This window comes from Loxodonta africana, chromosome 18, assembly GCF_030014295.1.
Source record: "Loxodonta africana isolate mLoxAfr1 chromosome 18, mLoxAfr1.hap2, whole genome shotgun sequence".
NCBI classification, from domain to species: domain Eukaryota; kingdom Metazoa; phylum Chordata; class Mammalia; order Proboscidea; family Elephantidae; genus Loxodonta; species Loxodonta africana.
This window is the reverse complement of record NC_087359.1, coordinates 14255781-14275622: the sequence shown is the minus strand read 5'-3', so window position 1 is coordinate 14275622 and position 19842 is coordinate 14255781. Positions and strand designations below refer to the sequence as shown.

Below are 19842 nucleotides of genomic sequence, written 5' to 3'. Positions count from 1 at the left end.
AACTGTCAACCTTTTGGTTAGCAGCCGAATGCTTAACCACTATGCCACTTCAAATTGGCTCCCAACTCATGGCAACCCTATAAAAACAGAACAAAATGCTGCCTGCTCCTGAGTCATCCCCAGGATTGGTTGTGGATCAGACCACTGTGATCCACTGGCCGAGTTTCAGAAGTAGATCACTAGGCCTTTCTTCCTCGTCCATCTTAGTCTGGAGGTTCTGCTGACACCTGTTCAGCGTCCTGTGTTGTGCTATAATCTTTATGGGAGCAGATCACCAAGTCTTTCTCCCATAGAGCTGCTGGGTGGGTTCAAACCGCCAACCTTTCCATGAACAGCCAAATGCTTAACCATTGTGCTACCAGGGCTTCTCGCAACACGCAAGCCATCACTGACAAGCTGCTGATGGCTGGGCTTGAGGTGCGTCGGCCGGGACTCGAATCCAAGTCTCCAGCGTGGAAGGTGAGAATTCTACCACCGAACCACCAGTGTCCCCCTGTAGCAGGGTTAAGGAGGAATTAAACACAGAAATTACAAAGTATTTGTAACTTAACAAAAATGAAAGTCCTACATATCAAAACCCCTGGGATACAATGAAAGTAATTCTCAGGGGGGACCGAATCCCCTTAACTGCATTTATGTGAAAACAAGAAAGATTTAAAAATTAGTAAACCAATCTTTCTACTTTGTAATCCACAAAAAGAACAACAAAATGTATCCAAAGAAAACAGGTGTAAAGAAGATAAAAGCAGAAATTGATGGAACAGAAAACAAACAAAAAGAGAATAAAATCAACACCTTGTTTTTTGAAAAGACAAAATAGACAGTTTTTGAGGGAAAAGCATCAGAAGAAAAAAAAAGAAGGAAAATGATTAAAGAGAGGGCATAACCAAGAGATTAAAAAAACCCACATTAGAAAATCTCAATGAAATGGACACTTCCCTTAGAAAACAGTTATCAAAGCTAGACCAGAAAAAAGGAGAAAAATCTGAATAGGTCAATAACCAAATAGGTATTGAAATATTAAAGGCCTATTTCCCCAAAGGCATCTGACAAAACAAAACAAAACAAAGACAACCACAATTTGACATTTATTAGCTGACAATGCAGAAGGGTATCCTCACGACCTGAAAGTAGGGACAACCCTCATAAACAAGAGAAAACAGCAGAATCTTAAAGGACAATATAATAAATTTGACCACGTTGAAAAACAAAACACCTTTACCAAGGAAGACGCCCTAAGACAGATAAAGGAGCCCCTGCTGGTGCAAACAGCTAATGCTCTCGGCTGCCAACCGAAAGGTTGGAGGTTCGAAAACACCCAGAGGCACCTTGAAAGAAAGCCTTGGTGATCTGCTTCTGAAAAACCAGCCACTGAAAACCCGGAGGAGCACGGTTCTACTCTGACACACATGGGGTCGCTGTGAGGCAGAGCCGACAGCAACTATGGTACAGTGGTTAGGAGGTTGGCTGCTAACCAAAAGGTCGGCAGTTCGAATCCACCAGCTGCTCCTTGGAAACCACCCATCAGGTGAGCAAAAATCTTCATGTTCAGTCATATCATTGTTTGAGAGGTTGTGGGACTGTTGTTAGTTGCAGTCAAGTTGGCTCCAACTCACGGCGACCCCTGGTGCAATGGAACGAAACATTGCCCGGTCCTGCACCATATTAATCATTGGGATGCTCGAGTCCATTGTGGCAGCCGCTGTGCGTTTTGAGTGCCTTCCAACCTAGAGGGCTCATCTTCCAGCATTATGTTGGACAGTCTGTTGTGCTCCACAGGGTTTTCATTGACTGATTTTCGGAAATAGATCACCAGGCCTTTCTTCCTAGTCTGTCTTAATCTGGAAGCTGTGTTGAAACCTGTGGCACTGTGGGGGCAGTAAGGGAGAGGGCAGAGGAAACCCAAGCAGGCTGACGGGAGCCCAGACCTCTCTCTGGCGTGGCTAAGGGGCAGGCCCAGTAGCCAAGGTAGGTAACGGAGGCCACTGCACAACACCAAGCCAGAGACATAGCAAGACCATGGTGTAGTCACACAGGTAGGGTTGCCAGATTTAGCAAATAAAAAAATACAGGACCCCAGTTATATCTGAATTTCAAATAAACAAGGAATAACGTTTTAGGATAAGCAGGTCCAATTCGTTGTTTATTTGGAATTCAAATTCAACTGGGCATCCTGTATTTTATTTGGAAATCTTACAGGGGTAGAGTTTCAGGGGGCTCTGCCAGGCCTCAGAAGGGTCTGGAGCCCCTGGGGCAGACATGGGGACCTCCAGGCTAGCCTGACCCCACAGAGACTGGGAGCCTCAGGGGCCCGGGTAGCAGGCAGCAGCTGCCCCATTGTGGCCCTAAGACCTGACTCCTGCCTGTCCCTACTAGGTGTGCAGCCCCCTTCACTCCCTGCTGCCCTAGGCCAGAGGCCCCCCTGTAGAGAGGAGCCGGGGCGGGGCGGGGGGGAGTGGGGAACCTGGGCATACTTCTACCCAGAGACTGGACATTACCCAAGGGCTGTTTAAATCATCCTTTAGAACTATGTTTTAACCTGGCTAGAAAGAAAATGGGGTGGTGGAAATGGTTAAGGCGTTCAAAGGTTAAAGGTTCAAGTCTACCTAGAAGTGCCTCGGAAGAAAGGCTTGGAGGTCCACTTCTGAAAAATCAGCCACTGAAAACCCTATGGCGTGTAGTTCTACTTTGCACAGGTGGGGTTGCCAGGAATTGGAATCACTTGATGGCAACTGGGACTGGTAAGGAAGAAAAGTTTACGCACCTATTTATTTATTTTTTACCACTAAGCTGCTGGTGAGGGCTTGGGAAGAGCTGGTTCATGGCAGATCAAACCAGACTACATTTTCTGTGCTCACCTGGGCACAGTGGAGGGAGTTTTGTGACTCTGCTACCTTTTCCAATGATCTGCTTCCATGAAGATTCTAGCTTAGGAAAGCTAATGGGGCAGTTTTACCCAACTACAATCCTTTCTCACTGCAAACTGCCCCAGGGCTGGGGCCCCAAAGGAACAGGGCTTTGCAAGGTCTGTCCTTCCCCTGCTCCGGACCAACCTGTGCTACTGGCCTGACTGCCCCCTCTTCCGCCCCCGCAGTGAGGCCCTGCCCACATTCACCATTCTGCCCACACTCACCATTCACCACCTTAATCATGTTCCCCACCCTTGGGGATTTTGGAAGCTTGGGGTGTCATAAACTTCAAAATGTGAAACAATAACATATAGGCCTTTCAGCATGGCTTGGTGGCGGCATCAGTTCCAGATCAGGAGCTTTCAGAGGCAGGAAGGGGCAGTGGTGACTGAGGAAGGACTAGGGCAGTCTGGGCAGGCTCCACCTGGCCCTGTAGGACTCAGCCTTTTGACCCTGCTTCCCAGGCCCCTGTCCTTGCACTTCCTACTTCCCCTCACAACTCAGACCTTCACTCAATTGCCTTGACTGTCAGCTCCTTCCAGGCCCAAGATGTTGGGTAGGCCCCCTTCCCTGAGACACATGTGGGGCCTGTAAGCTTGGGGGCAGGGTAGCTACTACAGAGTACAGGTTTGGGGGCGTTCAAAAAATGTGTGGACAACTCTGCCTCACCTACAGACAGCTCATTATCTGGTTATCTGATTCCTGCCTTTGTTTTGTTGCAATCCTGTAAGTTGGTAGGTAAAACAAACCAAACCCATTGCGGCCAAGTCGATTCCGACTCACCGTGACCCTATAGGTCAGAGCACAACTGTCCCCCAGGGTTTCCAAGGCTGTAAATCTTTATGGAAGCAGACTGCCACATCTTTCTCCTCTGAAGCGGCTGGTGGGTTCGAACCACCGACCTTCTGGTTAGCAGCTGAGCCTTAACTGGTAACTGATAGACTTTTGAATTGTCTCCTCCAGTAGAACTTCAATTCTCTTCCCCCACCCTGTGGAAAAACCAGTTTTGCCTTGATTTACATATTCATTTCAATATTCCTGATTTATAAACTGGTCTCTCAGTTCTCTTCCGAACGTGCTATAGTGTATGTCTGGTTCCCTCATAGATTAACGTGTAGAATAAAATCTTTAACACTTGCTCCCATTTATATCTGTATAAGAATCACGATCTTATCTTTTTTAATAGAGGGAAATTATTTTTTAATAGGGGTTAGATGGATTTTCTTAGTTACCTAAACCAAAAACCAAACCAAAGCTGTTGCTGTCGAGTGGATTCCGACTCCTAGCCACCCTACTACAGGACAGAGAACCGCCCCACAGGGTTTCCCATGTTGTAATCTTTATAGAAGACGGCTACCTCTTCTAAAGAGCAGCTGGTGGATTGGAGCCCCACCAGGCTCTTCTTGGTTACCTAGTGCTGCCGTAACAATACCACAAGTAGGTGGCTTTAAGAAGAGAAATTTTCTCACAGTTCAGGAGGCTAAAAGTCTGAATTCAGAGCTTGACTCTGAAGGAAGGGCCCTTGTCTGTTTCAGCTTCCAGCAGCTGCCAGCAATCCTAAACGTTCTGGGGCTTGCAGATACATCTGCCTCTGTGGCCTGTCTTCCTGGTCCCCCTCTGTGCCTTTACGTCTGTTCTGGTCGTTTTCTAACTCAGCACTGACTAGGTTTAGGACCTACCCTACTCTGGTGTGACCTCCTTAACGTAACAAAAGAAAACCGCTGTTTCCAAACGGCCATATTCACAAGTACAGGAGTTAGGATTTCAACACGTATTTTGGGAGACACGTTCAATCCATAATATCGACTCAGTTCAAATATCACTTCTGCCACTTATGAGCCTTTCAACCTTTGAGAAATTGCTTCATCTCTGAGATAAACCTTAACGTGCTCATCCGAAAAAGGATGGCAAAGATGGGGAGAGAACCTGCAAAACGGAGCTTCCCGGAAACGCAAGCGCAGGCCCCGCCCCTCGCCCGCCGCCCCTCCCAAGGCCCCGCCCCCAGACCGCTCTCCGGGCACAAAGCCCGGGTCACCCGGCTCGAGCCCGCAGGGAGCGTGGAGCTCAGTCTGGGCCAATCCGAGGGAGGCGGCCGCGCTCCGCAGTCCCCATTGGCTGGTGGCGGTGGTGGGGGCGGGCGTTGCCCTGCAATTGGACGGCCCGGCGGTCGCGGGCTGAAGGAGCCATGGAGGCCGCGGCTGTGGCTGAGAGCCTGGCGGCTTCGAGGCGGCGCAAGCGGCGGCTGCAGGCGGGCCCGGAGGACCGGCTGGAGCGGGCCCCGAAGGGGCGGCGGCGGCGGCCCGGGCGGAGGTGAGTGGGCCGGACGAGACTCTGGAGCGGGGCTCGTGACCCCGGGCCCTGACCCCGGCCACGATGCAGAAGCGAGGTCGCCCGGACCTGAGCGTCCACAGCGCGGGCCGCAGCCGTCACCCCCCTACCCGACCCCACCCGGTCTCGGGGGGCCGCCCCGTGCCACCCCGCCGCAAACTGACCACTGTGGCACACGCGGGTCAGATGGGCTGCTCCCCACGGGTTGTCAGAAGTGGGGTGCAGACCCGAGTGGCCGCGGGGCACAGCGGGGATAGCAGAGAGACCTGGCCCAGCCCTTCCTGCACGCTGCTCTTCTGCACGCAGACCACGGGCGCTGCAGCCTCAGCTTCCTCACTGGAGAAAAGGGTTAATGATAGCTGTCTCCCAGGGCTGCTGACCTCCATACCAGATCCTAGCGTGGCATCTGTAATTGCTGAGTACTTGACAGCCATGTAATTAAGATGATTAGTACCCATGCTGAGTCGGAATGGGGTGGGTTTCTGGAGGAGGTGCTGTATGAACTGAGAATTGAGGGAGGAGGGAGATTTCAGTTGGGAGATTGGGCAGAAGGGTGTTCCAGCCTAAAAAAAATGTTTAGGGAACAGAATTAAGAGTGATAGATATCTGGTCCTGCCCAGGGGTTCCTTCCTTTTCAGGGTAAACCCCTGGTCAGTGAGCTGCTGGGGAAGTTAGGAGCATAGACAGTGCCTTCGGGAAACAGCATCCCTGTCTTTCTGTTTTTAAACCCAGAGGAGTGAGACGGAGGGGTGTTTCAGACGGGACAAGGTGTTGGGCCAGTGGTGCTGGCTGGTGGAAAAGATATTTTTGGGTAGAATGTTGAGATGGTTCTTTCTCTTCTAGTGGGGGAATTAAAAAGGTCCCTAGGTAGTGTAAATAGTTTGCACTCAACTACTAACCTAAAGGTTGGCAGTTTGAACCCGCCCAGCAGCATCACGGAAGAAAGGCCTGGCAATATACTTCCTTAAAGTTTACAGTCAAGAAAACCCTATGGAGCAGTTCTGATCTTTAACACATGGGGTTGCCATAAGTTGGAACCGATGCTACAGCACCAGGTTTGGTTTTGGTTTGTCAAAATTAAAGGTGACAGAGCTGAGAGGTCCCAGAGCTCAAGGGATAAAGAAATCAGCCAAAAAAGGGGTTGGGAAGAGGGGGGTGGTGGAAAAAAGTTTGAAAAGCAGTGTTTTTCAGTGGCATTTCCATGTCAATCTATCTCATTCCCCCTGCCGTCCCCGCAGTTCTTGTTACTAGTTGCCACTGAGATGGCTCCTACTCATGGTGACCCCATGTACAATGAGACTGGACTGTTACATTCCATAGGGTTTTCATGGGCTGATTTGTAGAAGTGGATTGCCAGGCCTTTCTTCCTAGTCTGTCTTAGTCTGGAAGCTCCACTGAAACCTGTGCAGCTGGATCATAGCACCACAAAGCCCCCACTGACAGCTAGGAGGTGGCTGTGCATGAGCTGCCTTGGCTGGGAATCGAACCCAGGTCTCTCACATGGAAGGTGAGAATTCTACCACTGAGCCACTGTTGCCCCCATCATGTTTCTATAGTTTGTATTGAAAATAGTGAGCCAGAGAATTTGGGGAGACTAAAAAAAAAAAAAAAAAATTTTTTTTTTTTATCTCCCCTACTTGTCTCGGTGGGGCCTAGTCCATTTGCTTCTAAATGTTCTTTTTCTTGACCCTTTTATTTAAAAAAAAATTTTTTTTAACTACTTCTTTGCTTAGTGTGGATGAGGCGCAGGAGGAAATGGTCTTCCGAGAAGTGGTCAGCTTCTCCCCGGACCCTTTGCCAGGTGAGCAGGACTGAGCCTCAGAACATCCATATCCGCTCTTGGGGCTCCCTAGCAGGGTGCCCCCACTTATCTCAGTAATCGTCCAGGCATTTCTATGAATCTCTAAATGCCCCCTCCTCTGGCCAGATAGGTATTATGACAAGGACACCACCAGTCCCATCAGCTTTTACTTGTCTTCTCTGGAGGAGCTCTTGGCCTGGACACCCAGCGTGGACGATGGCTTTAATGTGGCCCTGGAGCCCCTCGTGTGCCGCCAGCCCCCTCTGAGCAGCCGGAGGCCCCGGACTCTGCTGTGCCATGACATGATGGGCGGGTACCTGGACGACAGGTGAGAATGGCACAGCCCACTGCCTCTGAGCTGTGGGAGGGAGGGTGCTGCGCCCATGGGAGGATCCCAAGATGGGGTCGGGATGGTGCTTGGCCAGACTGTCCCCACCTGGGAGAGAAGCTCGGGCCTCAGAGTCTCCTGTGCAGGAGGAGGCTGGGCTCAGTGTGTGATGCCTCCTTCAGCCCTGTCATTGTGTGATTCCGTGAACTGCCGAACAAGGCAGGACCTCTGCAAACTGCACGGTCCTGAGACTTTCTTCTCTTGAGTTGTTGTCTTACCCTTCACCTAAGCTTGGTTCTCTGCTGGGTCTGTTGGCTTCTGGTCTCACCCTCTCCCACTCTCAGTCAAGGACTTTTCATCCAGAGTGGCTATGGTGTCGCGACCTTGGGTGTCGCGATTTAGGGAAGGCTTGAATCAGCTCGCCATCAGGTGCAGGCCAGGCCACTGGTGGGATCTTGGGTGCAGCCCATGTGCTTATCAGCCCAGCCTTCAAATGCAGGGAGACCGGCTCCCAGAGGCCTGATTCTGGTGAGGCTTCAAGAGATGGGAGCTTGTCCACCGGCCCTTCCGTTCTTTCTCTCTTCTGTCCTTCTGTCCTTCTTTCCTCTGTTCACAAAGCTGCAGGGGCTTGGCCCATGGATCCATGGCAGATTCTGTCGTGTCCTCTTACAGCGAGGGCCGTGGCTCGCTCACCCTCTCTCAGGACTGCAGCTGCAGGCACAGAGCAAGTCTACAGTTAGCGCTGGCTGAACGGAACTGAGGAGAAGCTTCTCTCGGGCTGCTTCCTCTTTCGCCCTTGAGGTAGCCATGTTCTGCCTCTCTGCCCCAGACCTGACTGCGCTGTCCCTCTGCCCAGGTTCATCCAGGGCTCCACAGTGCCCAGCCCCTACTCCTTCTACCACTGGCAGTACATCGACATCTTCGTGTACTTCAGTCACCACTTGGTCACTATCCCCCCGGTGGGCTGGACCAACGCTGCCCACAGGCACAGCGTCTGCGTGCTGGGTAAGGCCTGGGCTAGCTTCCGACTTAGCCAGACCCCTTAGCACACCTCTAGGTGCCCAGGGACCAAAGGGCGACCTCGGTCCACCTCTTTGTGAGCAGGATGCCCTCTGGGCACTGCTGGATAGGTTACAATAGGCAAACTCCATCCGGAAAGTGCTAGAGGGTAAATGTTTTCAGCCCTGGAGGCCATTTGGTCCGTTGCTGTCGTAAATACTAGTGTGAAGGCAGCCAGTGACAAGAAAACAAATGGGTGTGGCTATGTTCCAGTAGGAGGTCCTGGGTAGTGCTGAGGTTATTGCGCTTGGCTGCTAACCGAAAGGCTGGAGGTTGAAGTCCACCCAGAAGCGCCTCGGAAGAAAGGCCTGGCTATCTACTTCCAAAAAACAGCCACTGAGAACCCTATGGAGCGTAGTCGTACTCCGACACACGTGGAGCGGCCACGAGTTGGAGCTGACTTGATGGCAACTGGTCTTACTGGTGGTGGATGTGGCCCTTGGGGCACAGATTGCCAACTCTGAGTTACACGGGTGCTCTCAAGCACCAGCCTGCCGCCCAGTCACTATGGGGAGTTTTGTAACTCTGATCGCAGGGTCCCACCCCAGAGTATCTGCTTCACAGATAGCTGGGCGGTCCAGAATGTGAGCGTCCACCAAGTGTCAGGAGAAGCCAGGGCGGCTGGCCCAGGACCCTCCCTTGGAAACTGCTGGGTCGGAGGGCTTCAGCCTGACCTCACCTCTCCCCCTCCCAGGGACCTTCATCACCGAATGGAGCGAGGGCGGGAAGCTCTGTGAAGCCTTCCTGGCAGGGGACGAGCGCTCCTACCGGGCTGTGGCTGATCAGCTGGTCCGCATTGCCCAGTTTTTCCGCTTTGATGGCTGGCTCATCAACATCGAGAACTCCCTGAGTGTGAGCGCAGCCTTCCCTGAGTTCTGCCTTGTGCGGTGCCGTCCGCCCCACTGCTGCCCTGGCCCTGCCTTGTGCGGTGCCGTGTGCCCCACTGCTGCCCTGGCCCTGCTTTGTGCGGTGCTGTCTGCCTTCCTGAGCCCAGGCCCTCTCCCTCAGCTCCGGGTGTCAGCAGGAGGAGCCGCTTCTCTGGGTTCCTGGGTGGCCGGCTCTGAATCCCTGGGGCTTGGAACCCTCTGCAGCTCTGGTGCGCAGAACCTTCACCTGGCTGAGCCCTGCTTTTCCCTTTCCTCTTTTGCCGTCTCTGCTCTACTTGGCAGGATTTGTGGCTTCCTCTTCCTGGCTGCGCTCCCTGTCCACTGCATTTCATCTTCTGCTTTGTGAGCTCCTGCCCCTCCTGCTTCAGAAGGAAGGGGAGTTCTGGGCCTGGCTGCACCCTCTTCTCAGCGCCATGGCCTGGGGCCTTTGGTGACCGGTGCTTTCCTTGTGGGTCCATTTACTCTTGGGCATCTCAGTGTCTTCCCCTCTGCCCTGTGCTGGGGTCTGAGTGACCCCAGCTGAGATAAGGACCTCTCTGGGCCTTACTGAGTGAGTGTCCTGTCTCTTCCCCTCCCCAGCTGGCCGCTGTGGGGAACATGCCCCTGTTCCTCCAGTACCTGACTGCAGAGCTGCACCGGGCAGTGCCAGCTGGCCTGGTGCTCTGGTACGACAGCGTTGTGCAGAGCGGGCAGCTCAAGTGGCAGGACGAACTCAACGAACACAACAGGTGAGCCCCACATGTGGCCCCGGCCCAAGCCCAGGCAGGAGAAGCGGTTGCTGTCCTACAACAGGTTGTCCACTGTCTGGATCACCAAGGACATGGTCACGGCCTGATTACCCTGAGCTGTGCAAGGCTGTAGACAGCAATTTAGGGCGGGGCCCGGGAGGCAGCCATGGGCGTAAACTCCGAGTGGATGCCAGGATGGTGGGGCAGGAGCAGCTGGGAGAGCAGGGCGGCTGGCCACTCTGCCAGCCTCACGCAGGTTCTGGCTGCCCTACAGGGCCTTCTTCCAGGCCTGCGACGGCTTCTTCACCAACTACAACTGGAAAGAGGAGCACCTGGAGCGGATGCTGGCGCAGGCTGGGGAGCGCCGTGTGGACGTGTACGTGGGGGTGGACGTGTTCGCCCGCGGCAACGTTGTCGGGGGCCAGTTCAACACGGATAAGGTGGGGAGTGCCTGCTGGCATGGGTGCTGTGGGTCTGGTCTTCCCATCTCTACCTCCAGAGAAAGAGGTGGCAGTGACTGTCCCCAGTACAGGGAGACTGAGGCACTGAAATTCCAGGGTGCCCAAGGCCAAGACCGTCCTAACTGGAACCCTCACTTCCAGCCCATCCCCACAATCAGATGCTAGACTTTTATGTTGGTGACAATGGACGGACGCGTCGGATCCCAGTTGCTTTCCTCCCCTCGACCCAGCTCATACTTCCTTTTTGGGCTACATTCTTTAAGGTGTTGCAGTAACATTTTAAGCTTTTGGGGTGGGCTTCAAAAAAAAAAACCTCACTGCCCTCAAGTCAATTCAGACTCATAGTGACTGACTCTGTAAGACAGCGGAGAACTGCCTCGCAGGGTTTCCAAGGCTGTAAATACGGAAGCAGACTGCCACATCTTTTTTCCACAGAGCAGGTGGTGGGTTCAAACCACTGACTTTTCAGTTAGCAGCTGAGTGCTTAACCACTGTGCCAGCAGGGCTCCTGGGGTGGTCTTGGGGAAACAAACTCAAACCTGTTGGCATCAAGTGGATTCCAGCTCGTGGCTGACCCATGTGTTACAGAGTGGAACTGTTCCATAGATTTTCTTGGCTTTAATCTCTATGGAAGCAGATCACCAGGCCTTTCTTCCTTGGTGCTGCTGGGTGGGTTCAAACTGCCCACCTTAAGGTTAGTAGTTGAGAGCAAACTGTGTGCCACCAGAGGCCTCAGGCTTAGGGACCACCAAAGTCTATTGCTTCCTTTCCTGGGCAGCTCAGGAGTGAAGGAGCAAGGTAAAGCAGCTCAGCTTCAGGACTCTAGTTTAATAATTAGTGAGATTTTCCTGGCAAGACAAGTCATGTCATCAGTGAGCGAGGAGGGGCGCTGGGGCTGACACAGCTGGTGTGAGCTAAACAGTCCTCCCGTCTCCTGGGCTGTCTGTCCATCCTGCCCTTTCTGCGGCCAGAGGGAGGCTCTGTCATTAATTAAGGTTTAAGAAAGTAAATGAATGTGATAGCTGAAGCACTCTTTACCCCTGTGATTCTGGCACTGTAATGAGAGGGGCATGAGAGAGATTTGAGGCTTATTAAGCACCCTTACCTCCAGGCCCCCTGCCCACTTGGGGCGCTGCCTTGGCACCCTTCTACCTGCTCCCTCATGGCACCCTCTCCTGTTCAGTTTGTGGAACTGCAGGGGGAATGAAGGATGAAGAGCTGCTAAGTGGATTCACCCTGAGTTTGAATCCACCCTGCGGCACCTGCTTTGGTCCTTGGTGGTGCAAGTGGTTCACACGCTCAGCTGCTAACCAGAACGTTGGAGGTTCAAGTCCACTCAGAGGCATCTCGGAAGGAAGGCCAGGCATCTGCTTCCGAAAAATCAGCCACCACAAACCCTACCGAGCGCAGTTCTACTCTGACACACATGGGGTCGCCATGAGTTAGGGTCAGCTGGATCTAGGCAAGGGGCAGTGGTGGCGCAGTGGTAGAACTCTTGCCTTTCATGCAGAAGACCCGGGTTCAATTCCTGGCCAGTGTACCTCATGTGCCGCCACCCCATGTCTATCAGTGGAGGCTTATGTGTTGCTATGATGCTGAACCGGTTTCAGCGGAGCTTCCAGACTGAGATGGACTAGGAAGAAAGGCCTGGCGATCTCCTTCTGAAAATCAGCCAGTGAAAGCCCTGTGGATCACAACGGTCCGATCCCCAGCCAACTGGGGATGGCGCAGGACTGGGCGGTGTTGTGTTGTGCACGGGGTCGTCATGAGTCGGGGGCCGGCTCGACGGCAACTCAAAACAACAGCAGATGGATTTAGGGAGGGGGCGTCTGAACAGCTTGTGGTGTGGGATTGGGGCATCCTCCTGGCTTCTCTCTCCCCAGTCGCTGGAGCTGATCCGAAAGCACGGTTTCTCGGTGGCCCTGTTTGCTCCCGGCTGGGTATACGAGTGTTTGGAGAAGAAGGATTTCTTCCAGAACCAGGACAAGTGCGTTCCGCCCTCCTGAGGATTTGGTGTGGGCTGAGGGCAGGGACGGGCTGCGCACCATCTCTGGCTTCTAGCAGTAGCTCAGGGTCTTGTTCTCCGTCACTGTCTCCAAGCGGGTGGTGCAGGGTGAAGGAGAGGACATGTCCTGAGGCCACTTAGGAAATACAGCAGGTTGGGGACCTGAGGGCCAGCCCCCTCAGACGGCCTTTCTTCCACCCTGGAAGAGCTTGGGGATGCTGGGATGCCCCCGGGCCCTGAACCTGAGCAGTCACCTCTGCGTTTCTCTGCAGGTTCTGGAGCTTGCTGGGACGCTACCTGCCCACGCACAGCGTCTGCGTCCTGCCCTTTGTCACATCGTTCTGCTTGGGCCTGGGAGCCCGGAGAGTCTGCTACGGACAGGTTTGTGGTCACCCCATGGCACGTGGTGGGCAGCAAGTGTTCGGCTGTGCTGTGCCCCAGCCAAGGTGCTGCCTTTGCCTTCTCGTGGGGTCTTGGCCTTGGTGGGGCAGTGGGGGCCTGGGGGGTATGGGTAGGACGGAGGGTGCCCTGGGTCCCCACCTGCCACGCACTATCTGCCTGGTCTCCTCCGCTGAGTCCTCACCCTACTCTGCCTCTTCACTCAGGAGGAGGTGGTGGGGCCCTGGTACCACCCTGGTGCCCAAGAGCTACAGCCCTTGTTTGGGGAACACCAGCTGGAGGGGGATGGCCGGGGCTGGGTGAAGACCCACTGCTGCCTAGCTGACGCCTGGAACGGGGGCAGCTCCCTGCTCACCCGGGGGGCCATCCCCCCCGAGGTGGGACACGTGGCTGTGAGGTAGGTGAGTGATGGGGCCAGAGGTGTGGGACGGTCAGCGTTCCCCCTCCATGTCAATGGGCAGGCAGAGCACGGGACAGACCCAAGGGTTTCCCCCATGGTGGAATCTGGGTCTGGGGGCAGATCTGTGCTCCAGCCATGGGCAGCCTGGAGTGGGGCATCTCTTGGGATGATGCCGTATTCCTGGAGGGGAGGTGGGCAGGAGCCATCTGGACCCATTCTGCCTCTTCGTGGTGTTGGCACCCGCCCCTCACGTGGCCCTCCGTTCTCCAGGTTGTTCTCCCTGCAGGTCCCCATGCCACCTAAGGTGTTCCTGTCCCTAGTGTATAAACTCGAGGGGCCCACGGCAGTCACCGTGGCTTTGGAGCTCAGCACGGGGGACGCCAGCAGCTGTCACATTGGTAGCATCTCAGCATTGAACGGTGAGGAGAGGCTTGCCCTGTTCCTCCCGTGGGCCCCTGCCTTCTGGCCCCACTCTGCTGCCTCAGGGGACCCCCGAGAAGTCCAGAAGGATGCATGAGGGTGTGGGGCTGGCAAGGAGGGCTGAGCAAATTCTGCCTTCCCCAAGCTGAAGTGGCTGAGGCCAAGGCCGGTCCTCTGAGGCAGGGCTGTGCCAGGACCAGGAAGTGTCTACCGGGCCTGCTGCTGAATGCCAACACGTGAAGTGGGCAGGGAGCTGAGGGGGTGGTAACTTAGGAGGACCCAGGCTGGAGTAAGAGGTGGCCAGTCCCAGACACGTGTCCATTTTGTCCTCACCCCCTGGAGGCCATCTACACCCATCTCTGTACCCTGGGGCCCTTACTGGGGTACATGAGCTCTGGGCCCCCTGAGCGTCCTGCCTGACTCAGGGCTCACTGCCCAGTGGTCCCCTTGCTCGGACCATCCTTTTAGACCCTCCTCTCTGGTTTGGGGCCTGAGTCATCTCCTCTACCCGCAGAGACAAGCCAGAGGCGTAGCGCCCGGCCCCTCCGTGTGCCCCCTGCGAAGCTGGCCAGGTGGACCAACCGATGTGGCCAGCAGTTCAGCGGGGGCTGGGTCCAGCGGTGAGTCCCCCCATCCTACTGAGCTGATATCAGGGGCGGCCATGCCAGCGGGTGGATTTGGTGGATGTGAGGGTCTCTGTTGAGATCCCAGAACTGGGGGGCGGAGGCCTGGGCACCCCTTCTGCTGTCTGGCACTTACTCGACACAAGCCCAGAGGACTCCCTGTGAGCCATCCGTGTCATCTTGGGCCTTGCTGAGGCCCAGGGCGGGGGTGGCCCTCTGTCCCCGGACCATGACCAGCTAGTCTCCCTCCCCAGCTGCTACGAGGTAAGCCTGCGGGACTGCCTGCTGCAGGACCTCTTCATCAGCTTTTCCCGGCCCCTGGGCAGCCACCAGGAGGAGACCTTTGTCTGTCGCCTTGGAGAGATCCAGGTGACACTTTCTGGGGAGCCAGGCCTCATGGGGGCTCTGGCTGTGGGGAAGCCAAGGGCCACTGCCTGCATCCTCTCCTGCTGTGGGGGTGGGGGCACGGGCACGGGCACGGGCACGGAGACATGCTTCCCTGTGCTGAGCTGTCCTCTCTCACCAGGTGGTGGACGCCAAGAGCCTGCTGAGCCCCCTGCCCGAGGTGCAGGCTGTCACCATCTCCCATGTCCGCTGGCAGCTGGCTGCCTCTGAGCCCGAGGGTCCCCCTGCGCCCACATGGCTCCAACTCAGCTGCACCCTGCACTGGGCCTACCCACTCTCGCAGGTCCGCTGCTTTTGGATCCACTGCTGGAGGGGGCCAGGGGGCAGCCCCGGCAGTGGGCAGTCGCCAGGCCCGGAGAAGCCTGCTTTCCTGGGCTTGGCTTTCACCAACCAGTACCGGGTAGTGGACCTGCTAGTGGCCGACAGAGGGCCTGGCCGGGATGGCCGCGTGGATTTCCTGGTACAACCTGTCCCCAGGGAGGGGCTCTTGGTGCCACAGGCTGAGTGGGGTCGGGTGGCCCTGCTCTACACCAGCTCTGCACGTGGTGGACATTAAACACAGTGGTCTCTGTTCAGGGTCCAAGTCTCTTCCCTCCCCGCCCGCCAAGCCTGTGGGCAGTTGTGGCTTTAGAGGGGACATAGCAGTGGAAAGTCGGTGGGGCGCACTGGTTATTGCCTGAGGTGAACAGACCCTCTGTCTTTGTCAAGCCCTCTCCTCGGGATACACTTCCAAGGTAGAAGTTAAAGGATTTGGGGAAGTTTAGTCCAGAAAATTCTACAGAGGACATTTCCTAGTAGGCTTAAAGCTTAAGCTGAGGATGGAACCTGCTTTTATTCCTCAGACTGAAAATTAGACATGAGTGTAAGCCCAGGGGTGCTGGGAAGAGGGAGATGGCAGATGGGGCCACCCTGATGCGGGGCTGGAGCCCACAGCTGGCCTGAACTGACGTGTGTCCTGACTCCTCCCGGGGCCCCGCAGGTATGTAGCTCGTCCAGTCGGACCTTGAGTCCCACATTCTTGAGGTCTCTCACCCGCAGGTCACATGGGGCCCGCAGGAGAGGATGTTCTGAGTTTATGCACAGGCGGGGTGTCACATCTCCGGGCTGCCCTGGTCCCAGCTGTTGCTAAGTGCTGCTGAGTAGGTTCCGACTCACGGTGACCCCATGTGACAGTAGAACTGACCCCCAGGGTATCCAAGGCAGTAATCTTCACAGAAGCAGACCGACATATCTTTCTCCCTTGGAGCCACCAGGGCTTCTGGTCCCAGCGAGGGCCTGGAACTCACTCTTCCCTGTAGTAACAAGGGTTGCTGCCAGGTGGCCACCCTGCCTGTCTGTTCCTTCTCTGCCCTCGCCTGCAGAGTTGGGGGCCCCTCGGCGGGAAACTCCTCCGCTGCTCCTGGGGCCCCACCCCACCCCACTCTCCTGGGACCTCCCGGCCTCCCTAAGCTGTATGACAGGCGGGCAGCCTGGGCATCTGGGATCCGTGCACTCTCAGGTGTTCTGTCTTCCCAGCTGGGACTTCTCTGTTCTAACGCTCACTAACTCGCCCAGCAGCCCCCAGCAGCCCCCAGCACCAGAGCAAGAAGTGGGCTTTCTCTTCTCACTTGCTGCCTAGGAGAGGGGAACCCACACGGGACCCTCCACTGACTGACTGTGAACCGAGGCCTTCCCAGCCCTGGGGCTCCATCTCTGAGTCTGGAGGCTCCGTGGAACGTTCTGGGTGTGTGTGTGCGGGCAGGGGGAGGAAGACAAAATATATAACTCTTGGAAGCCCTCCCTCCACTTAGTTTTTTGGTTTTGACAGTTCCCTCGAGCTCTTTGTACCATGGGGGCTGCCCCTCCCGGTCCCCGCCCCGGGTCTCCAGGAGTGGGAGTCGGTCACCTCCCGCCTGCACAGCGCAGTGGCAACACCTGCTTCCTTTATTTTGTGGAGGCTTTTTTTCAAAGTGCTGGTCTCCCAAATATTTTATGTGGAGAAGGAGAGAAAATTTATAGTGGCAATTATTTTCTCACAATCTGGTGAGCAAGCGCTTAGAAGCTGGGGTTTAGCAGAGCGTGGCGCGTGACAGAAATCACACAGTCCCAACTCCCGAGAGCCTGGTCCCCAGCCCCACCGACAGTAAAGGTTCGTGCAGGAAAATCGGTATGCTGGCATTTAAGCCTGGACCCTTCTTGTGGGTATATGTAATCGCTCTGAAATAAATTATCCCAAGGCTTGAAAGATGGAGAACTCGGCTCTGGATGGGCGCTGTGCTGGCTCTCCTCTTGGGTCTCAGCCCCCACCCCAGCCCTCCGGCCCCAGGCTTTCCAACTTGTGGTTTGAGGTCTGCCACCCCCCTGCCCAGGTCCCCCTCTTCGCCACACCCCTACACCCCAGGGATACCGCCCCCTGCCCGTCCTCCCTGAGTGTGGGGTCAGGATGGGGGGAGGTCAGGAAAAATGGGTTTTCCTTGGGTGCAGCAGCTTCTCAGCTCCTCTTGGGGCCTATTGACCGTGGCACATGGATCTGAAGAGACCCTGCCCTGGGCCCAGCCACAGACGTCCCTGCAGGGGCTCTCAGTTCCCACCCAGCCCTGTCTAGCATTCCGATTGACCACACCTGCTGGTCGCCGCAGGTGGGGGGCTTCTGCCTCCTGGGGGCTTTATCCCACTTAGCGAGGTGTAAGGGGACCATGGCACCCTCCCCCAGGGTCTGCAGGTGGGCAGGGTGGCAGGGATCTCCACCTGGGCACCTGTCCTGGGTGGCGGGGTCGGGGGGAGAGGCCCCGTTTGGTGGGGAGAATGGGACCTTTACATCTCCTGCCTGGGGGGGGGGGGGAGGCGGTCTCCTGACCCTGTTTTGCCACCTGGCTTCTGCGGGGGTCAGGCCTGTGCCCTTGGCCCCACTGTACAGTCCTGCCCCCTCGAGCCCAGAAGCTGCCCAAATCAAGAAGAGTCGTCCTGGTTTGAAGAAAGAAATCTTTATTAATAACCTTAGTAATAATAATACTGCTGATTGGAACAGTCACACCTTGGAAGCATACAGAATGGTAAGAAAGGGAGCCAGGGCGGCCGCAGTCCTGGGGGGCACCGGGCGGGGGGCGCGGAGCTGCTGCAGGAAAGGATCCGGAACAGCAGGTGGCTGGAGCTTTGTCCCGAGGAGGCCGATGAGGCCGAGGGAGCCGAGGGAGCCGGGTCTATGTACACCAGGAATAGAAAAGGGCGTCGGTCGGAGCTTCGGTAGTTAGGCTGGATAGAAAGTGCGCTGGGTTTTTATATTTTGAGTTTCAAGAGGCAGTGGGGCCATGTTGGGAGCCGTGATGTGTGTTGGTTTTTGTTTTTTGTTGCCTCCCCTCCCTCATCATCCCACTCAGCTGTCCCTGCCCTGCCCGGGGTGGGGGGGCCTCCTTGTACCTCTCCTCTGCTCCCTCCGCCCGTGGGGATTCAAAGGCTACTCCCCCTCCCCAGAGGCCTGGCCAGCGAGCAGGGAGGTGGCTGTAGCCAAGCTGGCCTCACCCCCATGGGGCAGGGTGGCCCACGCCCTCCCCTCCCACACTGGCACGTCCACGCTCTGTCTGGGGGTCCCTGCTCTGACCCATAGCACCGGGACTCCGACCCCAGCCTTCTGCTCCCGGCTGGCCTGAGCTTTTGCGGCTGGGTTCCTGCTGCCCCCTGCTGTTCTAGGCCTGGAGGGGGCTGGGCTGAGCCCCAGGCCCAGGGCCTCCCAGGTCAGGGCCTGGCCCTTCCCCTATCCCAGAACGGCCTCTAGAAAGGAAATGAAATGGTCAGGAGGAGCAGCTCCTGGAGCCCAGGCCACCTTCTGAGCTACTAGGCCTGAGCTGTCTCTGGCCAAGCGGCTTCCTTCTGTTCTTCAGGAGGTCCCCTTGCATGGGGGAGCAGCGGGTGGGCCCCCCAGTTCTAGTTCCACATCAGCCCTTGTGCGCAGCCGGCGCCCACCTCACGCCGCCGGCCAGACAGCCTCCAAAAGGCCACACTCCCCTCCCGCACCCCGGGACCCTGAACCCCAATAGAGCAAGGACCAGCACTGTGGACACGGTGTGGAGGCTGGGCCTGGGATGAGACATGGAGTGCTGGGTGCAGGCCAGTGCAGCACTCCCAGGGATGACAAGCTGCCTGCCCTCGGGGCCCTGACCCAGCCTGCCCTGCCCTCTGTGGCACAGCTGGCCACCCCACTGCGCAGGCCTACACTGCCTGGGAGTGGGAGCCACAGAAAGGAAGACTTGATAGAAAATGGAGCCCTCCCCCGCGCCCCCGACTCTCCGCCGCTGCCTGGGAAGGAGAAGGGTTTTCCGACAGCACTGCCAATGGGGAAGGGCAGGCCCGCAGGCCATAAACCAGGTGCCTCTCCATCCGTGCGGCGGCAGCACAGCGCCTCCTGCTGGCCGCGCTCCCTCGGTGCCACGTTGGCTGGCGGGGGCTGCACTCGATGCCTCTTGGTTTGGTTGGTTGGTTTGCTCCTTGGATTGTAATGTCTTTTTTTGTTTGTTTTTTGTTGTTTTGTAATTTTTTTGTTTTGTTTTTTGTGTTTGCCCTTCACGGTCCAAGAAGGAAACAGTGGAAGCTTTCACTACAACAGAAACAAAAAGGCAGAGCTTGCCGTTTCACAGAAACAACTGCTGGGCGTGTAGACGGGGCGATGCGATCCCAGGGGTGGGCTGGCCACCATGTGGCCGGGGCCCCCACCAAGCCTGCCCCACCCCGGGAATCCACGTCTTCCTTAAGCTGAGTTTAAGGCAGGCCTCCATCCTTCAGGGCTGGTGTGTTAGGGACTGGGGTGGTGAGCACACCTGGGGGGCCTAATGGAGAAGCTACAGTGAGCCTGGTGCCAGAGAAGCAACCCGCAGGCTCCTAAGTAGGTGGAAGTGGGCAGGGTCTTGCTGGTTCTGGACAAACAGAGGTCAGGGCAAGGTGGTGGATGCTGGGCTTCAGCCATGAGGATGGGCCCAGACATGGTGGCATGGTGGAGAGTGGGCTGGGAGGGAGCAGGACCCTGGCAGGGTCTGCTGGGCCCACCCCCATCGAGGTGGCACAGTCCCGAACCCTCAGCTGGCTGTCCACCCCAGGAGCCCAGCTTGCACATGGGGAG

The 19842-nt window shown here is 56.2% G+C and overlaps 1 protein-coding gene across 4 annotated transcripts; it reads left to right on the top strand.

Annotated features, from left to right (window-relative positions):
• Nucleotides 1–5094: 5094 nt before the first annotated feature.
• On the top strand, nt 5095–15324 carry ENGASE (endo-beta-N-acetylglucosaminidase). Of its 4 annotated transcripts, none has more exons than XM_064270626.1 (14): nt 5095–5219; nt 6971–7038; nt 7165–7366; nt 8223–8371; nt 9120–9277; nt 9892–10040; nt 10315–10480; nt 12385–12488; nt 12779–12887; nt 13112–13302; nt 13576–13724; nt 14240–14345; nt 14603–14717; nt 14875–15324. In XM_064270626.1, exons 1-14 carry the CDS (start codon nt 5095–5097, stop codon nt 15307–15309), a joined length of 2226 nt encoding a protein of 741 aa, XP_064126696.1. In that variant the 3' UTR covers nt 15310–15324. The 4 variants fall into 4 exon arrangements, with proteins under 4 accessions (XP_064126696.1, XP_064126699.1, XP_064126697.1 ...); XM_064270629.1 differs by having other exon boundaries at nt 5201–5219; nt 7169–7366; XM_064270627.1 differs by lacking the exon at nt 5095–5219 and adding an exon at nt 5289–6744.
• Nucleotides 15325–19842: the final 4518 nt, after the last annotated feature.